At 55.3% G+C, this 15,830-nt stretch overlaps 6 protein-coding genes across 6 annotated transcripts; 4 read left to right on the top strand and 2 right to left on the bottom strand.

The window, feature by feature from the left end:
- Positions 1 to 338: 338 nt before the first annotated feature.
- J3D65DRAFT_695004 (ketoacyl synthase domain-containing protein) lies at positions 339 to 2,123 on the top strand (the record flags this gene model as incomplete). Its single annotated transcript, XM_066803990.1, has 6 exons — positions 339 to 390; positions 443 to 609; positions 657 to 764; positions 813 to 1,286; positions 1,343 to 1,711; positions 1,762 to 2,123. 6 exons carry the CDS (start codon positions 339 to 341, stop codon positions 1,930 to 1,932), a joined length of 1,341 nt encoding a protein of 446 aa, XP_066656250.1. The 3' UTR covers positions 1,933 to 2,123.
- J3D65DRAFT_333463 (high-affinity nickel-transport protein-domain-containing protein) lies at positions 2,124 to 4,225 on the top strand. Its single transcript, XM_066795438.1, has 6 exons — positions 2,124 to 2,517; positions 2,571 to 2,581; positions 2,630 to 2,702; positions 2,754 to 2,839; positions 2,894 to 3,169; positions 3,254 to 4,225. Exons 1-6 carry the CDS (start codon positions 2,314 to 2,316, stop codon positions 3,981 to 3,983), a joined length of 1,380 nt encoding a protein of 459 aa, XP_066656249.1. The 5' UTR covers positions 2,124 to 2,313; the 3' UTR covers positions 3,984 to 4,225.
- Positions 4,226 to 4,569: 344 nt separating this feature from the next.
- J3D65DRAFT_622393 (uncharacterized protein) lies at positions 4,570 to 7,156 on the bottom strand. Its single transcript, XM_066800066.1, has 6 exons — positions 6,927 to 7,156; positions 6,604 to 6,872; positions 6,285 to 6,551; positions 5,175 to 6,233; positions 5,015 to 5,128; positions 4,570 to 4,950 (listed from the first exon to the last, which is right to left on the bottom strand). Exons 1-6 carry the CDS (start codon positions 7,012 to 7,014, stop codon positions 4,846 to 4,848), a joined length of 1,902 nt encoding a protein of 633 aa, XP_066656248.1. The 5' UTR covers positions 7,015 to 7,156; the 3' UTR covers positions 4,570 to 4,845.
- A 467-nt stretch (positions 7,157 to 7,623) lies between these two features.
- Positions 7,624 to 8,731, bottom strand: J3D65DRAFT_334303 (40S ribosomal protein eS24). The gene is made up of 4 exons (XM_066795440.1): positions 8,621 to 8,731; positions 8,436 to 8,544; positions 8,135 to 8,382; positions 7,624 to 8,045 (listed from the first exon to the last, which is right to left on the bottom strand). Exons 2-4 carry the CDS (start codon positions 8,510 to 8,512, stop codon positions 7,966 to 7,968), a joined length of 405 nt encoding a protein of 134 aa, XP_066656247.1. The 5' UTR covers positions 8,513 to 8,544; positions 8,621 to 8,731; the 3' UTR covers positions 7,624 to 7,965.
- A 100-nt stretch (positions 8,732 to 8,831) lies between these two features.
- On the top strand, positions 8,832 to 10,756 carry J3D65DRAFT_651098 (putative methyltransferase-domain-containing protein). Its single transcript, XM_066802439.1, has 4 exons — positions 8,832 to 9,123; positions 9,388 to 9,903; positions 9,968 to 10,103; positions 10,190 to 10,756. The coding sequence occupies exons 1-4, from the start codon at positions 8,872 to 8,874 to the stop codon at positions 10,333 to 10,335; spliced, it is 1,050 nt and encodes a 349-aa protein (XP_066656246.1). The 5' UTR covers positions 8,832 to 8,871; the 3' UTR covers positions 10,336 to 10,756.
- A 691-nt stretch (positions 10,757 to 11,447) lies between these two features.
- Positions 11,448 to 13,163, top strand: J3D65DRAFT_334490 (life-span regulatory factor-domain-containing protein). The gene is made up of 3 exons (XM_066795441.1): positions 11,448 to 12,072; positions 12,134 to 12,193; positions 12,246 to 13,163. The coding sequence occupies exons 1-3, from the start codon at positions 11,891 to 11,893 to the stop codon at positions 12,961 to 12,963; spliced, it is 960 nt and encodes a 319-aa protein (XP_066656245.1). The 5' UTR covers positions 11,448 to 11,890; the 3' UTR covers positions 12,964 to 13,163.
- The last annotated feature ends 2,667 nt before the right edge of the window (positions 13,164 to 15,830 follow it).

The following is a 15,830-nucleotide window of genomic DNA, read 5'->3' as shown; positions in this document are numbered from 1 at the left end:
GTAGAGTTGCAATCAGTCCATGGTCGCGCTGTAATGTTGATGTGTTCACTTGAGATTAGTTTCGGATCCGGCGGCTGGGAAACGGGGCCAGCTGATCAGCGAGAATGACTGAGTACAGAATTGTGTAGAGTGTATCGAATTGCAGACTGAAAATGGATGTCGCCTTGGTTTGTAGTTGGAGTCGGGTGCTTCGAAGTTGAGCTGGAGATGGACGTGACGCAACGAGCCAATCAGCGGCGCTGCTCAGAAAAAGTGGTGGCCGGTGCTCCGCGACTTTCTCTCCACCCGACAAACGGCGTCACGCGCTTCGTTCACGACTTCAACATCAAAAACATGCCATGCGGAGAGTGGTGGTTACTGGTCTAGGTGCCGTGACGCCTTTGGGTGTTGGTAAGAGATGGTTGATGCAACGACGCAGCTCACAAGTTGACTGTTATTCCAGGCATCCGCCGAACTTGGTCGCGTCTCCTCGACGGCCACTGTGGCGTTGTTTCTGTCAAAGACAGAGGTCCGCAATTCGCAGCTTTACCTAGCCAAGTTGCTGCAGTGATTCCGTCCGGTGTGAAGAAAGACGGAGAATGGGATCCTAAAGAATGGCTCCAGCCGGGTGTAAGTCGAAGCCAACAGCGTGAAAACAAAAACTGATGCCGAGGCAGGATGAAAGAAAAATGGCACTTTTCGCCCAATATGCCATGGCTGCCTCCCACGAGGCTCTTGAAGATGCTCAATGGCACCCAAAGACCGAAGAGGAATTGGAAACCACTGTGAGAAGCGCTGCTGAGCATGGCGAGCCCCTCACTAATATCGACCAGGGTGTCTACATTGGCTCTGGAATCGGGAGTTTTGAAGATGTTTACGAGACCTCAGTGGCCTATGAAAAAGGAGTGAGTTACATTTCCATCAAAACCCATTTAATGCTGATGGCCGTCAAGGGTTATCGAAAAGTCTCCCCCCTGTTTGTGCCTCGCCTTCTCATCAACCTGGCTGCGGGCCATATTTCAATGAGATTTGGGCTGAAAGGACCAAACCATGCGGCAACGACGGCATGCACGACAGGTGCGCATGCAATCGGAGATGCTGCTCGCTTCATTGCCTATGGTGATGCAGACGTCATGATAGCAGGCGGTGCTGAATCATGCATTCATCCACTTGCCATGGCAGGTTTTGCGCGAGCCAGAAGTCTTGCGACTGATTGGAATGACACGCCGCATCTGTCATCAAGGCCATTCGATAGGAACAGAGCCGGATTTGTCATTGGTGAAGGTGCTGGCGTTTTGGTTCTTGAGGTACATGGCTGATCACTGTTAATTGTGGTATCCAGCGTGGCTAACACAATTCTTAGGAGCTTGAGCATGCAAAGTCCCGAAATGCCAGGATTTACGCCGAGCTGAAGGGCTATGGACTGTCTGCGGATGCCTACCACATGACCGCTCCAAAAGAAGACGGAGATGGTCCTTTTCGTGCCATGAAGAGGGCTCTGAAGAATGCAAAGCTTCCACCAAGTGCTGTGGACTATGTCAACGCTCACGCCACGTCGACGCTACTAGGAGATGCAGCTGAGAATGCTGCAATCAAATCTTTGCTTCTTGGCCATGAAGGACGCGGCAAAGCTTCATCCATCAACATCAGTAGCACCAAAGGAGCCATTGGTCACCTCCTTGGTGCCGCCGGTTCTGTCGAGGCTATCTTCACAGTGTTGGCGCTTCATCACGTAGGTGGTAAGATTTGGTCTATTGATTCCAGTTTGCTGACAGTTTGCAGGGCATTCTCCCCCCCACGCTCAATCTTGACGAGCCTGGAGATCCTCCTCAAGATTTTGACTGCAACTACGTACCCAAAACAGCACAGGAAAAAAGCATCGAAGTTGCGCTGTCAAACTCGTTTGGGTTCGGAGGCACTAATGCTAGTCTCTGCTTCTCCAGATATCGGTAGCGGCCGACCGACCTTAGGCAGAATTCAATCCAGCGATCAACCTGTAACCGTCCTTCGCTTGCAGCAAAAGTTTTTTCTTTTCTCTCGCCCTTCGCAGACCTCCGGCCTTGACATTTGCGAATTACTCGGGACTTGCCCGGATTGGGTAGATAACAGCTCTAGCGCTATCTTGGCGCAGCGGTCAACCCCACCATCTCCACGAGCAGCTAGTGCCAGACATGAGCACAATAATAATCCGGCCGTCGCTGTGCCTCACAGATAAATTTGTACCTCTGCCAGCCTAGCATACCATGCTTTGGGAGCTTCACGCGTGAGGAATTTCGTCGACGCGTCCGGGAGACTTCTCGTCCTGCTCGTAACCCTCCCGATTCCTGGTCAAAGATGGCTGATGCTCTGCAATCGTATCCGTCTTCGGACGGCACCTCGCACGAAGGCCGTGGTTTTCTCAACAGTGCCTCGAAAAAGGCAGAATACTACCATGGCCGAGTGCCGTACTTGAGAAAGCTGCCCTTTGCTTCGATCGCGGTGATAGTTTCAGTCGCGGTTGTCAATGTTCTGCTCTGGGTAGCTGTCGGCGTAGTTTTGGCAAGATTCCCCCGCATCCCTGGCGAGAATGAAGCTGACTTTTGTGACAACAGCATTTCCATCCGTGAGGACTCTTCCCATGGTTATATTGCGACGTTTCTGACTTTCGAAGTGCCCTCATCTCCACTGCCGTGCTGTCGTACACACTGGGGCTGCGTCATGCCTTGGACGCTGACCACATTTCAGTGAGTCAGCCAATGAAGATTTACGGAACAAACGCAGACTGATATTAGTAGGCCATTGACTTGATGACCCGCCGCCTCATTGCCAGCGGACAACGTCCCGTCACTGTCGGCATGTTCTTTTCCCTTGGCCACTCAACGTAGATTCGCACCACACCAGCACGACATGCTGAGAAAAGCTAACGCTGCCCCAGTATCGTCGTCATCACATCCATCGTGGTCGCGGCGACGGCCTCGGCCGTCTCGTCCAAGTTTGACAGCTTCTCCCGCGTCGGCGGCATCATTGGCACGTCCGTCTCGGCCGCGTTCCTTATCCTGCTGGGCATCTTGAACAGCTATGTCTTGTACAAGTTGATCAAGCAGCTGCGTCAGGCCATTGCCATGCAACCCGGCGAGGAGCAAAACTTCAAGATTACCGGAGCCGGCTGCTTATTCAATGTCCTCAAGGCCATGTTCAAGCTCATAGATCGGTTCGTAGCAATCCCCCTCCACTTCTCGTCCTCCATCTCCGGCCCCCTAAGATCCACTGCATATTAACAGTGCCTCCGCCGCAGTCCCTGGAAAATGTATCCGCTCGGCGTCCTCTTCGGCCTGGGCTTCGACACGTCGTCAGAGATTGCACTGCTCGGCATATCCTCGATCCAAGCCGCATCGGGCACATCCATCTGGCTAATTCTGCTCTTTCCCCTCCTCTTCACGGCCGGCATGTGCCTCCTCGACACGACCGACGGCGCGCTGATGATGGCACTCTACACGTCGACGTCGCTGGCGCGCGACACGCTCGCCGTGCTCTACTACAGCATCGTGCTGACCGTCATCACCGTGCTCGTGGCCCTCGTCGTCGGCGTGCTGCAGCTGCTCAGCCTGGTCCTCAACGTCGCCGAGCCCACCGGCCCCTTTTGGGACGGCGTCGCGCGCGCCGGCGACAGCTACGAAATCATCGGCGGCGCCATCTGCGGTACGTTTGTCGTCGGCGGCGTCGTCAGTGTCCTTTTGTACCGCCCCTGGCGCCGTCGCGTCGATCGCTGGAGGGCTGCTAACGCCGCGGCAACCTTGGGCTCCCCTCCTGAGGACCACCAATATCCGGATGGTGATGGGCTGCAGCACCCGCCGTATAGCGACCTCGAGGGCCAGCAGCAGCAGCAGCAGCAGCAGCAGCAGCATGGCGCTCCCGAGCTGGTCGAAAGGGACGGCAATGCCGATGGTGTCGGCCGCGGTCAAAGCGCGGCAAAGCGCGACGCAGAGCGCCTGTCCATCCACGAGGTCCACGGCGAGCGCTCCTGATGCCGCGGTGTCACGATTCGGTTTCGATTCGGTCGGTCGACGACATGCGACACATGAATCTCGACGGCAAGACTTCGAAAGAACAACAAACGGCAGCTCTACTGCACCGTGCGAAGACACTGGCTGGCTGTCTCACTTGCTTGGGCGCAAATCCTCATGCCGACGGACCAGCGAGGTGGAGAACCGCCAGTCAACCGAGACGCTCACACGTCTTCGAAGCAATCGTCGGCACTTACTGGAAGTGTGACGTCATGTCAATACTCGGGACTGTGGCTTTTAGAGCGGCATGTGCTGACATGCATTTTCTCTTTTATGGTAGTCGGAGCGAGAATGCAGATAGACGCACAGATGGGGAGACAGACCATGTGCAGCCAAAGTGGCAGGCTGCCAAGGAGAGGCTTCTCTACATGCTATTTGAAGGAAGTGGCTGGCAGCTCACTAGCTGTCGCAAACCGTGTGAAGCAAGAGAGAGTTGACTAGAGACTCAGTCAGCTCGTGAACCCATACCCATAGTTAGCAACATCATGATTTCATCTCGTACGAGCCCTCGGGTCGCTCCAGACTTGCTCGCTCCATAGACGTGCTTGGCAGTCAACGGTATCATCCTCGAATTAGTTCTACATGCCTGCCTGTCTCCTTCTCCTACCATACAGCCCCAGTACCAGCCAGCAATTAAAAAAACCAGCCATGGCCAAACGAGCAAGGCGTCATCGTCATCAAAAGCATGGGCACTGATTTAGCTAGGTAGAGTCCAGCTGCCAGACTGCCCGATTCCCGAGCCGAGCTTGATGAGGGAGTCGTCCGTAAATCGGAAGGGGGAAAAAACAATGAAAAGTGGTATCGTCGTCTCGCAAATCTGCTCCTATTCGGTGGCAGCCGCCTCGATGTGCTGAATTTCCTGCTTCGCCTCTTCCCACGACTGCTGGTTGCGCCTTGCCCATTCGATGTGGCATTTGGCGAATGCAATCTTGTCTGCGTCAGAACCAGAACCCCATCTGGAAAGGGTTGTTGAGTGACAGGGTTGAACATACCATGTAGCGCCTGAGGTCATTCTCCTTCTCCGCCTGGAATCTCTTCAAGTCTCGCAAAACACCGATGCTAGCGTCCTTGACATCCTGCTCTGCCACCTGCAATGCTTGCTCGAGCTGTACACATTAGCATTGTTCTCGGGACCGAAAGGAGATTACCCACCTGGATCAGACTTTCCCTAGTCTTGCCGATCTGATCCCGCCGAGTTCTTTCGGGATCGACATCTACAATGCCTTGGAATGCATGGCTGACTCTGCCGAAGAGTTTTGTGGTCACAAAATTGCCGCTGGCCGTCTTTTTGTGGACAGGCGACGACGGCTCTGAAGTTTGCGGAGCGCCTTGAGAAGCAGATGGAGGGGGGTAGCCTTCACCGTGTGTAGGTGGGAAGTCCGAGTCGATTGATGCCGTGTCCTCTTCCCTGGGCCGCTGTTCGGTGCTGCTTCGCGAGGCCGACGAAAGTGACCTTCTAGGTGGCGCTGTCGACGCTCCAGTTTGGCTGAGGTACTGATCGATGCGCTTCGCTTCGGCCTCGCTCAGCTCCAGGGATTTGAGCAAGTTCCTCTTCTTTTCCAATTCTTCTTTGGTCATCTCCTCTTGCACTCTCTTCAGAATGCGGTAGCGAAGGACATCCCGCACAATTCCAGCAAATTGTGCGCTTTCGCGCATCGGCTCAGCGAAATTTGCGCTTAACGTCGAGGAGAGCTCGGCAGTCGCAATGTATGTAGAGTCGACAGCCTGTCCCATTTTTTCAATCGCTTGGGAAAGAGTGCGCGACTGCTCATTCAAAGCAAAAGCATTGTATCTGGCACCCAGCTCTGCCATGTCGTCGCCCCACAGGTTCAAGTGATTTAGAGTGCGACGGTTAACCTTTTCCATGCTGCCTTGCAGCAAGTGTTCCAGCTCCTTTGACGACGCCTCGAAATTGACAAAGTAAGGGTCCAGCTCTTCTTCTGAAAGATTTTGCGACGTCGGTGGGAAGCGACCGAAAACCTGGGGACCAGGTATCGTATGTGCAGCTGTGGACGGTTGAGCATTATGCTGTGGCGGAGAGGTAGGCGTGCCACTGGAGGACAAACCACCCGTTGTTGACTTGAGCTTTGCCGACGGAGCCGGCACAGGAAGGTACATGTGGCCTGGGGTTGGGTTTGCGGCGTCAAGAGGCGGTGCCTTCAGCCTGTTAGGAGGTAGAGACGCGACTGGATGCGAATGGAGGACCTCGCTCTGGTCCGTGTAAGTGTCCATCTTTGCAGGTTCTATGGTTGACGACCTTACCCAGCTGACGTTGGGATCCAAGAACCTCCACCACACACCGTCCTCCCGAACATCCTTCATTTTGCGACAGCGGTTCAAGAACACGGCCAACATCCTCTTGCGCAACTCTATTATCCCTTGATCTTCCTTGGCCTTCATCGGCTTGGCAACATAATCCGCCGGGGTGTGCTTTTCAGGTATGGGCGGGATGATAAGAGTGGGATGTAGGTTGACGAGCGTCTGTCGAAGCGACGCGAATTCCGAATACCTGCGGCGCGCCTCAAGATCCTGATATGTCACATCAGCCTCTACCCAGAAAGACGCGTGGGAGAGATATTACTCCTGTCCTGATGGTATAAACAATGTACTTGCCGCCGCCTTCGGAGTTCTTTCCCGCGGATGTGATGAGAATGGGCAAATCTGGGTTCTCGTATAAGATTTGCTCAATTCGGCTGTCGTAGCCACCCTTCTTGGGCTCAATGCGCCGGTCCTCTTGGGGCTCATCGTCGTACTCGACGTCGCTTAGGTCGCGTCGTTGGCCGCCCAGGTATTCCGGAGAGTCGAAAGGCGGCGGGGACGAGGCCTCCGATGGAGGAGTCGGGGACCGGACTGGATCAATATCAGGCCCAAGTTCAGTTCACAACAGTGACAAGATGATCTTACAACCACCGGGTGAGCCAGTATGACGCGGAGGGGAGGTGTCGTGGCGCTCGAACGAGCCGTACGGGTTGTTGTCCTCGTCGTCCCACATGACGAATGGTAAGAAGGCGCCAGCGATAGTCGCAGAGGTGAGGGTGGACGCGGACGCGACAATCAAAGAGCTGGATGTAGCAGGGGTAGACAGTGGTAGAGAGCTGAGCTGTAGAGATGTTGGCAGAGATCCTGGGGAATGGGGCTGGCGGTTGAAGCGAGAGGTGACGTCTGCTTGGTCGCCCGCTAGCGCGTTCGCGGAAGACAGTAAGCCCGTGCTTTCCTCCCGCCTTGCTACCCTGTCCCAGTTGTTGCCTAATCAAGCTCATCACGATAGTTGCTTGCTACAGAGGGCTTCAAGAATTCTCCATTTGTTCGCAGTATTGGCTCGTATGGGCTTAAATTGATTGCAGCTCAGCCTAACAATTTGCTCGGTCCCGCAGATCAGTGGAGTGGCCCGCACTCCAGATTTGCAGTCAGGTCTGCCAGGCAGCACGGATTTATAGGCTACACGGACATGGCATGGCTTGCGGGACAGGGACAGGAATTACCGGGAAGATAGAACACAAGCTCACGATGAATCGCAAGCTAGACTTGGAGATACCCAACTGTGAAGAGGCTGTCCAGTCACGACTCGCAGGCCTTTGCACGGTCATTGGCGATTTCGTTCGACAATTCTGTATTATTCATGGGCATTGAAAAGATGGACATTGAGAGCTGCCAAGTCGCTCGGAAAAAGGCACTGGATAAACTGCCTGGGAGCCGCGTCGCGTCGTCTCGAACCACTTGTTCATTTCCATTTTGCGCTTGATCGTCAAAGAGATTCCATTGGTATACTGCGCCGGGCTGGGTCAGCAGGCCAGACAAAAGCCAGCTTTTACCCTGAGCGCATTTTTGCCATGTCGGAAGATCAGATTCAGGAATCCGAACCACCTGCTCATCCTCCCTTGGCCTGGACTCCAACCATGAGACACATGATTCTTTTTCACCGACCCTTCTGCTAGCGAGCCGCTTATTTCTCCTTCTTGCTGCTGGGGCCCTTGGTCTTGGCGACGCCGCGGAACTTCTTGCTCCTGTTCTTGCGCTGCTTGCCTGTTGTGCCAGCCGCGTCAGCAAAAGCAATCCCCATTCCAGGTAACGCCCGCATTCGGTGCGTCCCTTGTAGATCCAGGTGTACGTACGCTGTTGCCTGGAAGCCTTCTCGATCTTGGAGGCGAGGCCGACACGGACGAGCCTGTAGTGGGGCTCGAACTTCTTCATGGCCTCCTCGGAGTCGTAGACGAGGGCGAAGCCGGTGCTCTTGCCGCCACCGTACTGGGTGCGGAAGCCGAAGACGGAAACCTGGTCCTTCTGGGCCTTGTAGAGCTGGGCAAGCTTCTCGCGGAGCTCATCCTTGGAGACGTTGGCACGGTTGGGGTGGAGGACGTCCCTGGAGGTTGTCGTTAGACGTGCTGCGAGCAGCGTGGCGATGGGTGCACTTACACAACCATCTGCTTGCGGGCAAGGAGAGGGTTGCGGATGAACTTGCGCGTGCGCAGAGTGACTTGCGAGTCGGACATGTTGACTAAGGTATCAAAGGGACCGGGACGGGCTGAGGAATCGTCGAGTTAGTGTCAATTTTCAGTGTTTGACGAGGCTGGCGACGGAATGCGAGATGCGAGGCTTACAGGAAGAGACTCGAAGTCCGGCAGCAGGGTCCTGTTGATGAGAGGTGGTTGGCGCAGCAAGTCGTCGTCGTCGCGATGTCAAAACCTAAAGGAAAGTCAAGATGGATTTCGCAGCGTGGTGCGCGCTCGGACCACCCGCTAGGCCCGACTAGGCGAGGCGAACACCACTTGGCGTTTTGCGCCTCTTCAGTCTTCACTCTTCACGGCATTCCGCTCGAGCATCACTTTCATTCTTGTACAGTGCTGTCGACATGTCACTGCACGCTGATGAGGAGCAGGAGCTGCAGATATTCTGCCGTCAATACTTGCAGCTCGTCGATGCAGACTCCCTGGCATGGCCTGCATCGCAGGTTTTGAAAAAGGCCCATGTCCAGCAGTGGCTTTTCCAACACATGTTTGATCAGGACTGGACCCAATATCTGCCACCAGAGAGATATCAAGCGCGGGTGCTCAAGAAGCTCATGACGAGGATTGAAGAAGCCATTGAGGACCCTGAGGAGGACGTATGCCATCTCCCATCCCCTCTTGCATCATTTGCAAATTCTTTCCATTTCCATGTCTTGCGCACAATATGCTTTGCTTTTCCTTGGAGTCTCTCTCTAGAGTGTCAGTCGGGCACATGAGACAAGAGAGTGTTTTGGAGCCGTCAAGATTTCTGAATACTGGGCGGACTTCTTTTCTTCATCTCGTCTACTTTTCGCAACATCAATGTTGGGTCGTCCACTTTCGTCATGTACATACTAATAGATGCATCGTTACTGGTGTAGGAGATTTCGGACAATCTCATGTCGGCTCTATCTCTTCTTTTGAGTTCCAACCTGCCCTCCGAGTCTGCATCCGCACAAGCAAAGTCGTACGTTAGCTATGATTTTGGCCACGAGCGGACCGTCACCTTGCTCGAGTCGCGTTCGATTATCTCGTCGTCCGGAACCACTGGTCTCCGCACGTGGGAAGCAGCCTTGCACTTGGGGGCATTCCTCACGACAGAGGCCGGTAGCCAATGGATCCGCGGCAAGAGAATCCTGGAATTGGGCGCTGGCACAGGGTTGGTGTCGATTCTTTGCGCGAAACATGTGGACGCGTCAAGAGCCACGATCACAGACGGCGACGAAGGGGTCGTTGACAGCATCAAGACCAACGTGTTCCTGAATGGACTCGACACGGCAGCAGACACCGAGTCAATCGTGCTCAGGTGGGGTCGCAGCTGCGCCCTGCGAGACAGCCTTTACTACGAGGACGAGGGTCAACAGAACCAATATGACGTGGTTCTCGGGGCAGACGTCGTAAGCCGCAAACATAAGTTGTTGCCTCTCGGATGCCATTCTTGACTAACGTGCCGTTGGCCAGACGTACGACAAAACGGTTATCCCGGCGCTCGTGGCGACACTGGCGGACATGCTGCAACGGCAGCCGTCGCTGAATATTTTGATCGCTGCCACAATACGCAATGAGGAGACATTCGAGGCATTCTCCGTGGTTTGTCGTTGGTCGCCCCCCGCATGACTCGCCCAGTCCACAGTGGAAAAATTATGTGGTCATGGGCGAACGATTGGCTGATGGATGTTTCAGGACGCAACGGACTCGACCACCAGGAGGTTCAGTTTGCACCGCCTCTGGCTGAGAGACAAACGGGACCATTTTACGCAACGAGTACCCCTATCCGGATCGTCAAGGTTTCCAAAGTTGGAGAGCATGATGCATTCAGCCTCTCGTAGCAGCGCTTGGACTCGACGTGCGGCTCAGCTGGAGGATGCTGTGCCTGGGAGCAGGTGGGTGCTGGGGATTTTTGTCTTGCAATGAGTTGGGTTGATGCCGGCAGGGCCGATCAGTAGTCAGACAGTCAGCTGGCGTCCAACAGCACGGCCCAGGATTATCGAGGATGCGCATGTACGATGGTTGTACGCGCCGTTGGAGAGAGTGCATGGTGTCAATAATGATTATGGGCAAACTAGCAGAGCGGGTACAAAGACAGACGACACGATACGGCCACGTTCCCGAGGGAGTGGTGCAACGTCGAGCGTCGAGCACGAGGGACGGAGGAGCGAGTGATGAGGTGCCGTGGGTGGAGTGGAGCAGGCGGCCACGAATAACTTGGCAAGGCAAGGCAGAAGGCGTTGTGTGGTCCGAGTTGGCAGGCTTCTGGAAGCTTTTTTGTCGCGGGCCTGAGGAAGTGTCTTTGCGCGCGCGTCTGCTCGCTCGATGCCCGCGGGCAGTTGCGCACTGCACCCCGCAGCGGCGGACCGGTCACGACGAGAGACGGAGCGACATCCTTGCGCGAGACGGAGCCACCGAGTCCAGATGCCATGCTACCCACCCGCCGCGTATTCATGGACGAACCCGGGCGTCATGGCCAATAATAGAGGGTGCAGATTGCAGAGGCTAGACTGGAGGTCGAAGTGATGTGGTCGTGTTGCAGGGAATGCGGCAGCGGGATGGAAAATCCGTGACTTTTGTGGAGTGGGAAAGGGCTCGTGGGGTGAGGGCAGTGGATCGCAGACCGGCGACCGGGGGGTGCCAGAGCAGTGGAGTGGAGCAGTTGGAGCGAGGTGTTGAGCGAAGGAAGCTTCAGCGACGAGCCCAGAACCCGGACCCAGACCCAGACTGACTGAGGTGACTGACTGCTGTTGTTGTATATAGATAGCCGCCTCCACGTCCTGCCCGGCGACCAGCATCTGCAAGCCTCCCATCACCAACCACTGAACCACCCACCGGCACCCTCGAGTCCGATAACCGCTCCTCATCTCCCTCCGGTACGTTTATTCCTCAGCCGCCGGTAGCCGCACCGCAGCGCTCGCTCTGCCTGTGGGCCTCCAGGTGCCCCGACCCCGTGTTAGCGAGATCGACGGGCCCCGCGGGCGCAGAGGGCGGCGCGTAGCACAACCACCTCTGATGACCGTCACATCGCATCGCATCGCATCGCATCGCGACATGGCTTGTGGCTATTGTGCCCGATGGCTGGCGGGCTGGCCCAGAAAGAACATGGCTAACCGGGCGACGGCTCCTCAGTCCTCAGAACAGGTGTTCCTGGCTAGCGTCTAGTCGTCCTTGGCCGATAAGCAAACAAAGGCAAACCACAGCAGACCCGACGGCTCCACCAACACAGTCACACCGAGATAGCTCAACCCGCGTCCCTATCGCGTGCTGTCGTCTGTCTCCTGTCGTCACAACTCCTGTCCGTTTCTTTTATTGCCGCCCTGGCTCTAAAAGCGCGCACGACCCGTTTCTGCTCTCAGCTCCTCCGTATAAGCTCGCACACCGCCGCTGCCCCAGATGGCCGCGACGCAGCACCATCGTGCTCCCACACACCCTAAAAGGCCTACCCCCCTCCACTCGAGGTCAAAATCCGCCGTCTTCACCAAGCGCTCTGCAGCTGCCGCCAAGCAACCCAGGGCCTCGCCCAAAAAGGAAGACGACGACGACGACCTCATGGCCGCCAGCTTCCTAAACTTTTGGTATGCTCCCCCTCCGCCTCCCTCTCCATTTGCGTCCTTCCTGTCGCTCATGCCTCCTCAGCACAGTCTGCGAAAAGCAGATCATCGTGCCCAACAACTCGATATTATATTGCTCAGAAAGGTATGCCAAGTCTTGTCACAACTCCGCCCTGCCGCCGCCTGACACCTTTCAGTTGCCGCAAAAAGGACAACACAAAGGAGCTCTCCTTCGAGCCTTCGCCTCCTCCCACGCCCTACGCCTCATTCTTTTTCGACGACACCTCTCCCTCTCGCGACATTGTGCCCCCTCGCTCCCCTACCGTCGCTCCCGCCAAGAGGTTATCCTATGGCTTCTCTGACGCTTCTGAGGATGAGTCGGACTGGCACGACATTGAGAAGCCACGTCCCCAAGAGACCGAGGCCACGCGATATCTGCGTTCATTCCCCCGGTCCTCGACTGAACTCGACCTCAGAAGACCAGTCCGTCCCACACACAACAGGGCAAACACAGCCATGGTGCTACCCACCACCCACAGCGCCGCCCCGTCGTTATCTCACACGCCGACGAGTACCTTGAGCGTTTCAATGCCTTACACGCCCTCCAGCCGCCCTCTTCTCCCGCGCAGACATCCCCACAGTACGTCATCAAGGAACGGCTCCATCGACCTCGTCAACCCATTCGTCACGGCACCACCCACCGCCCCGTCAAGTCTTTCGCAGTGCTCGCTCAAGTGCTTGCCGAGCTGCACAACGTCAACTGGCGTAGCCGAAGGCGAGCTGGAACTCTTCCAAAAGCGGACTCCGACGGCCACCTCGCCCGGTCAAGGAAGCCTCAAGGCCCTGTTTGCCTTTAGCGCCATGCAAGCACCACCCACGAGCAGCGCATCGACCATGCGACCGTTTGTCTCATGATGCGGGTTGCAACATCTTTCGGGGGGTGTCTAGCGTCTGCGCGGTTGGCAGACTAGTGCGCTATTTGCGGACGGGCTAGTTGAGCCCAGTGACGACAGAATAGCCGCACATCGATGCTGATGCGGCAGCTACTGGGGTCCGCATTCATTTCCCGCGCGATTTATGACCGAATTTTCGCATTCTCTATCCCGTCATCTACATCGTCGTCATCATTATCACTATCACCATCATCACCACAAAAGCGAAAGAGAATTCTTAGACACGTTCATGGTTGGTGGCGCAAACTCCAGACGGCTCTAGGCCGCGGACTATTTCTGTTTTGGGATTTCTGTTTTTTTCCATTTTCCGGGTTCTACCACGTGCGTGAGACATAACAGCACCGCACAAGACATGGGTCTGGCTAGGTGTATGGCGTCAAATGTTTCGGACTACAGCAGCGCTGGGCACTGACTGAATCTGGACTGGGCCGAAATGGGTTGGAAAAGTCACTTTTTTTTTGCTGTTGTCGCTGACTGATTGGTTGGGCGAATACTGCGGCTATCATCATCATCATCACCATCATCTTGTACGAACGAATTGTTTTATGCTGCCGTGGCTTTGGTCTCTCTTCTAGTCTTTCTAATTCCCCCTGTCCCTGTCCTGTTACTGTACCTTTTTCTTTTCTCTCTTGTCCTTGCTTTTTGCGCGGCATGCCGGTAGTAACGCGCTGTTACACGGTCATTATCTCCCCGTCGTCGTTGTAGTAGCACTAGATTTGGCGGCGGTGGTCCACAATGACCGCGGAAGGCGGTACGGCGCCCAGGCCTGGCTCCACTCTGGGCGCTGGCAAAGAAGTCTTATCTCTTGCTCACCACGCACACACATGCCACTTCTTGCTCTTGCTGCTTCTCTTTCTCATCTTCCTTGCATGGTGGCGGCGTTTCAGATCGAATGCGAACCTGGTAGCAGTGCTCGCGGGCCGTCCGCCACGGTCCCCGTCGTCGTTGTGGGTGGATGTGGCTGCATAGATGCGATACATCGACTGGTTTGTCCTCGCATGTGTGCCTGCCGGCGACTGCCACACACACATACCCACTCGACACGCTGACGCATCCATCCATGTATGCATGCCTCGAGCGAAATGAGAGCAGAGCAGAGCAGAGGAGATGAGGTTGTCATTTTTGCGCCTTGCATTTTTGCCTTTTCCTCGGCTGCTGCTGCTCGCTGTACCACATTCATATCATTATGCATTTGCGGCGCACCGTCATTGCTGCATGCACGTCGGTTTATTTTCTTTTCTCCTTCCGCCCTTCTTGGAGGCGTTGCGCAAAACCTGGTTCGTGGATATTTCGCACGCATGTAATGTAGCCTTGTAAGGCTTGCTTTCCTGTCATTTCATTTCCTCTCTTTTTTGCGGATTTGCTTTTGCCCGCGGCGGTCGTGGCTTGCGCGGCAATGGCAGTTTTTTGTTGGAGTTCTTCTCGAGGTGGTTGTGGCTTGTGGAAGGGGACGGTGTTTGAACCTCTTATGCGCAGAGCTACATGTCTGTAATCTTGCTTTCCCCTTCCTTTATTTATACCCTTCGCCTGTTGTTTGTTTGCTTACTTTGCCGTTAAGATGGCTTCTCATCTCCGTCGTCGTCGTCGTCGTCGTCGTCGTCGCCGCCTTTACTGTATAGACAAGACTTGCATACATGTAATGTAGATAGAAAGACCTGCCAACCGGCAGCGGACCGCAACGGGGCAGCATCCGCCATTTCATGGAAGCGAAGATCAAAGGCGTACCGCATGCATGCGTCGTCAACAATTAAATCTCTTCTTTTTCTCAGCAAGCTCTTCGTCGGTCCAAGGATGGATGGATGCATGGATGCATGGACGCATGGATGCATGGGCTTTGCTACGACTCTTCTCTCTTCCACCACACACAACCATCTCCGCCCACTCACGCACGCAAAGTTCGTCAATCAATCCGCAGCTACCGCACAGTGCCAGCCAGCCAGTCAGTCAGTCATTCAATCAATCAGTCCCGCCGAACCGACCCAAGCCACGCCGTCACTCCGCGCTCCGGGCCGGCGCCGAGGTAGAGCAGTCGGAGCGGCAGCGGCAGCGTAGCGCGCCTTCCCATCCGTCCAGCCATCCAAACATCACTCATGCAGATCATCACGCATCTCGGCGACCGAGTGTCGGCCGGCGGGAGTAAAAGAAAGAGTGAGTGAGTGGTTGTTGGGTTCGTTAGGCGGCCCCCCGGCCTGTCTGCTTTGGCTGCCCTCTCGCTCGCTCGTCGCGGGATGTCGGCATCTACGTGTGTGTGTGAGTCACTCACTCTCTGAAATGCTTTGTCTCGTCGTGTGGGTGTGGTCGTCTTGTTGCGTGGTTGTAGATAGCTGGCCTGCGAACAGTCAATAGGAGGGATTGGTAAGGTGGAAAAGACATGAATGGTGCGGGCTGTTTTTTTATTTTTTAAAAAAAAGGCGCTAGATGTATAGACAGGTGTATTAATATGCTGCGGATACCGCGGTTGGTAGACAAGCAGAAAGGTAGATGGGCAGACTATACATTCTGTGGTGAAATACTAGTCACGCACAGTCGAACGACTATTTTCCACCAGTCCCACAACTCGAGGTAGTCTACCTCGCGGACGGCGGAGCTCTTGGGCAAGTAGACTCACTTACCTTACTCACCACGAGAGCGGATGGCCGAAAGCTTCTTTCTCCACACCAACTTTCCAAGACGGCGGAAATATGAAACACATTCTTAATTACACACTTTTGCTCGCCGCTGCTGCCGCTCAAACAACGAGCAAGTTGTTTTGGCGTCCCATTCCATCCGACCCGGGCGCTTCCATCCACTCATACAAATTGATTGCCCAGCCATTTGGCGGTAGGCCAG

The sequence above is a fragment of the Phyllosticta citribraziliensis genome (assembly GCF_038025025.1).
Source record: "Phyllosticta citribraziliensis strain CPC 17464 chromosome Unknown J3D65scaffold_5, whole genome shotgun sequence".
In the NCBI taxonomy this organism is placed as follows: Eukaryota; Fungi; Ascomycota; class Dothideomycetes; order Botryosphaeriales; family Phyllostictaceae; genus Phyllosticta; species Phyllosticta citribraziliensis.
This window is presented reverse-complemented; position numbering and strand designations above follow the sequence as displayed.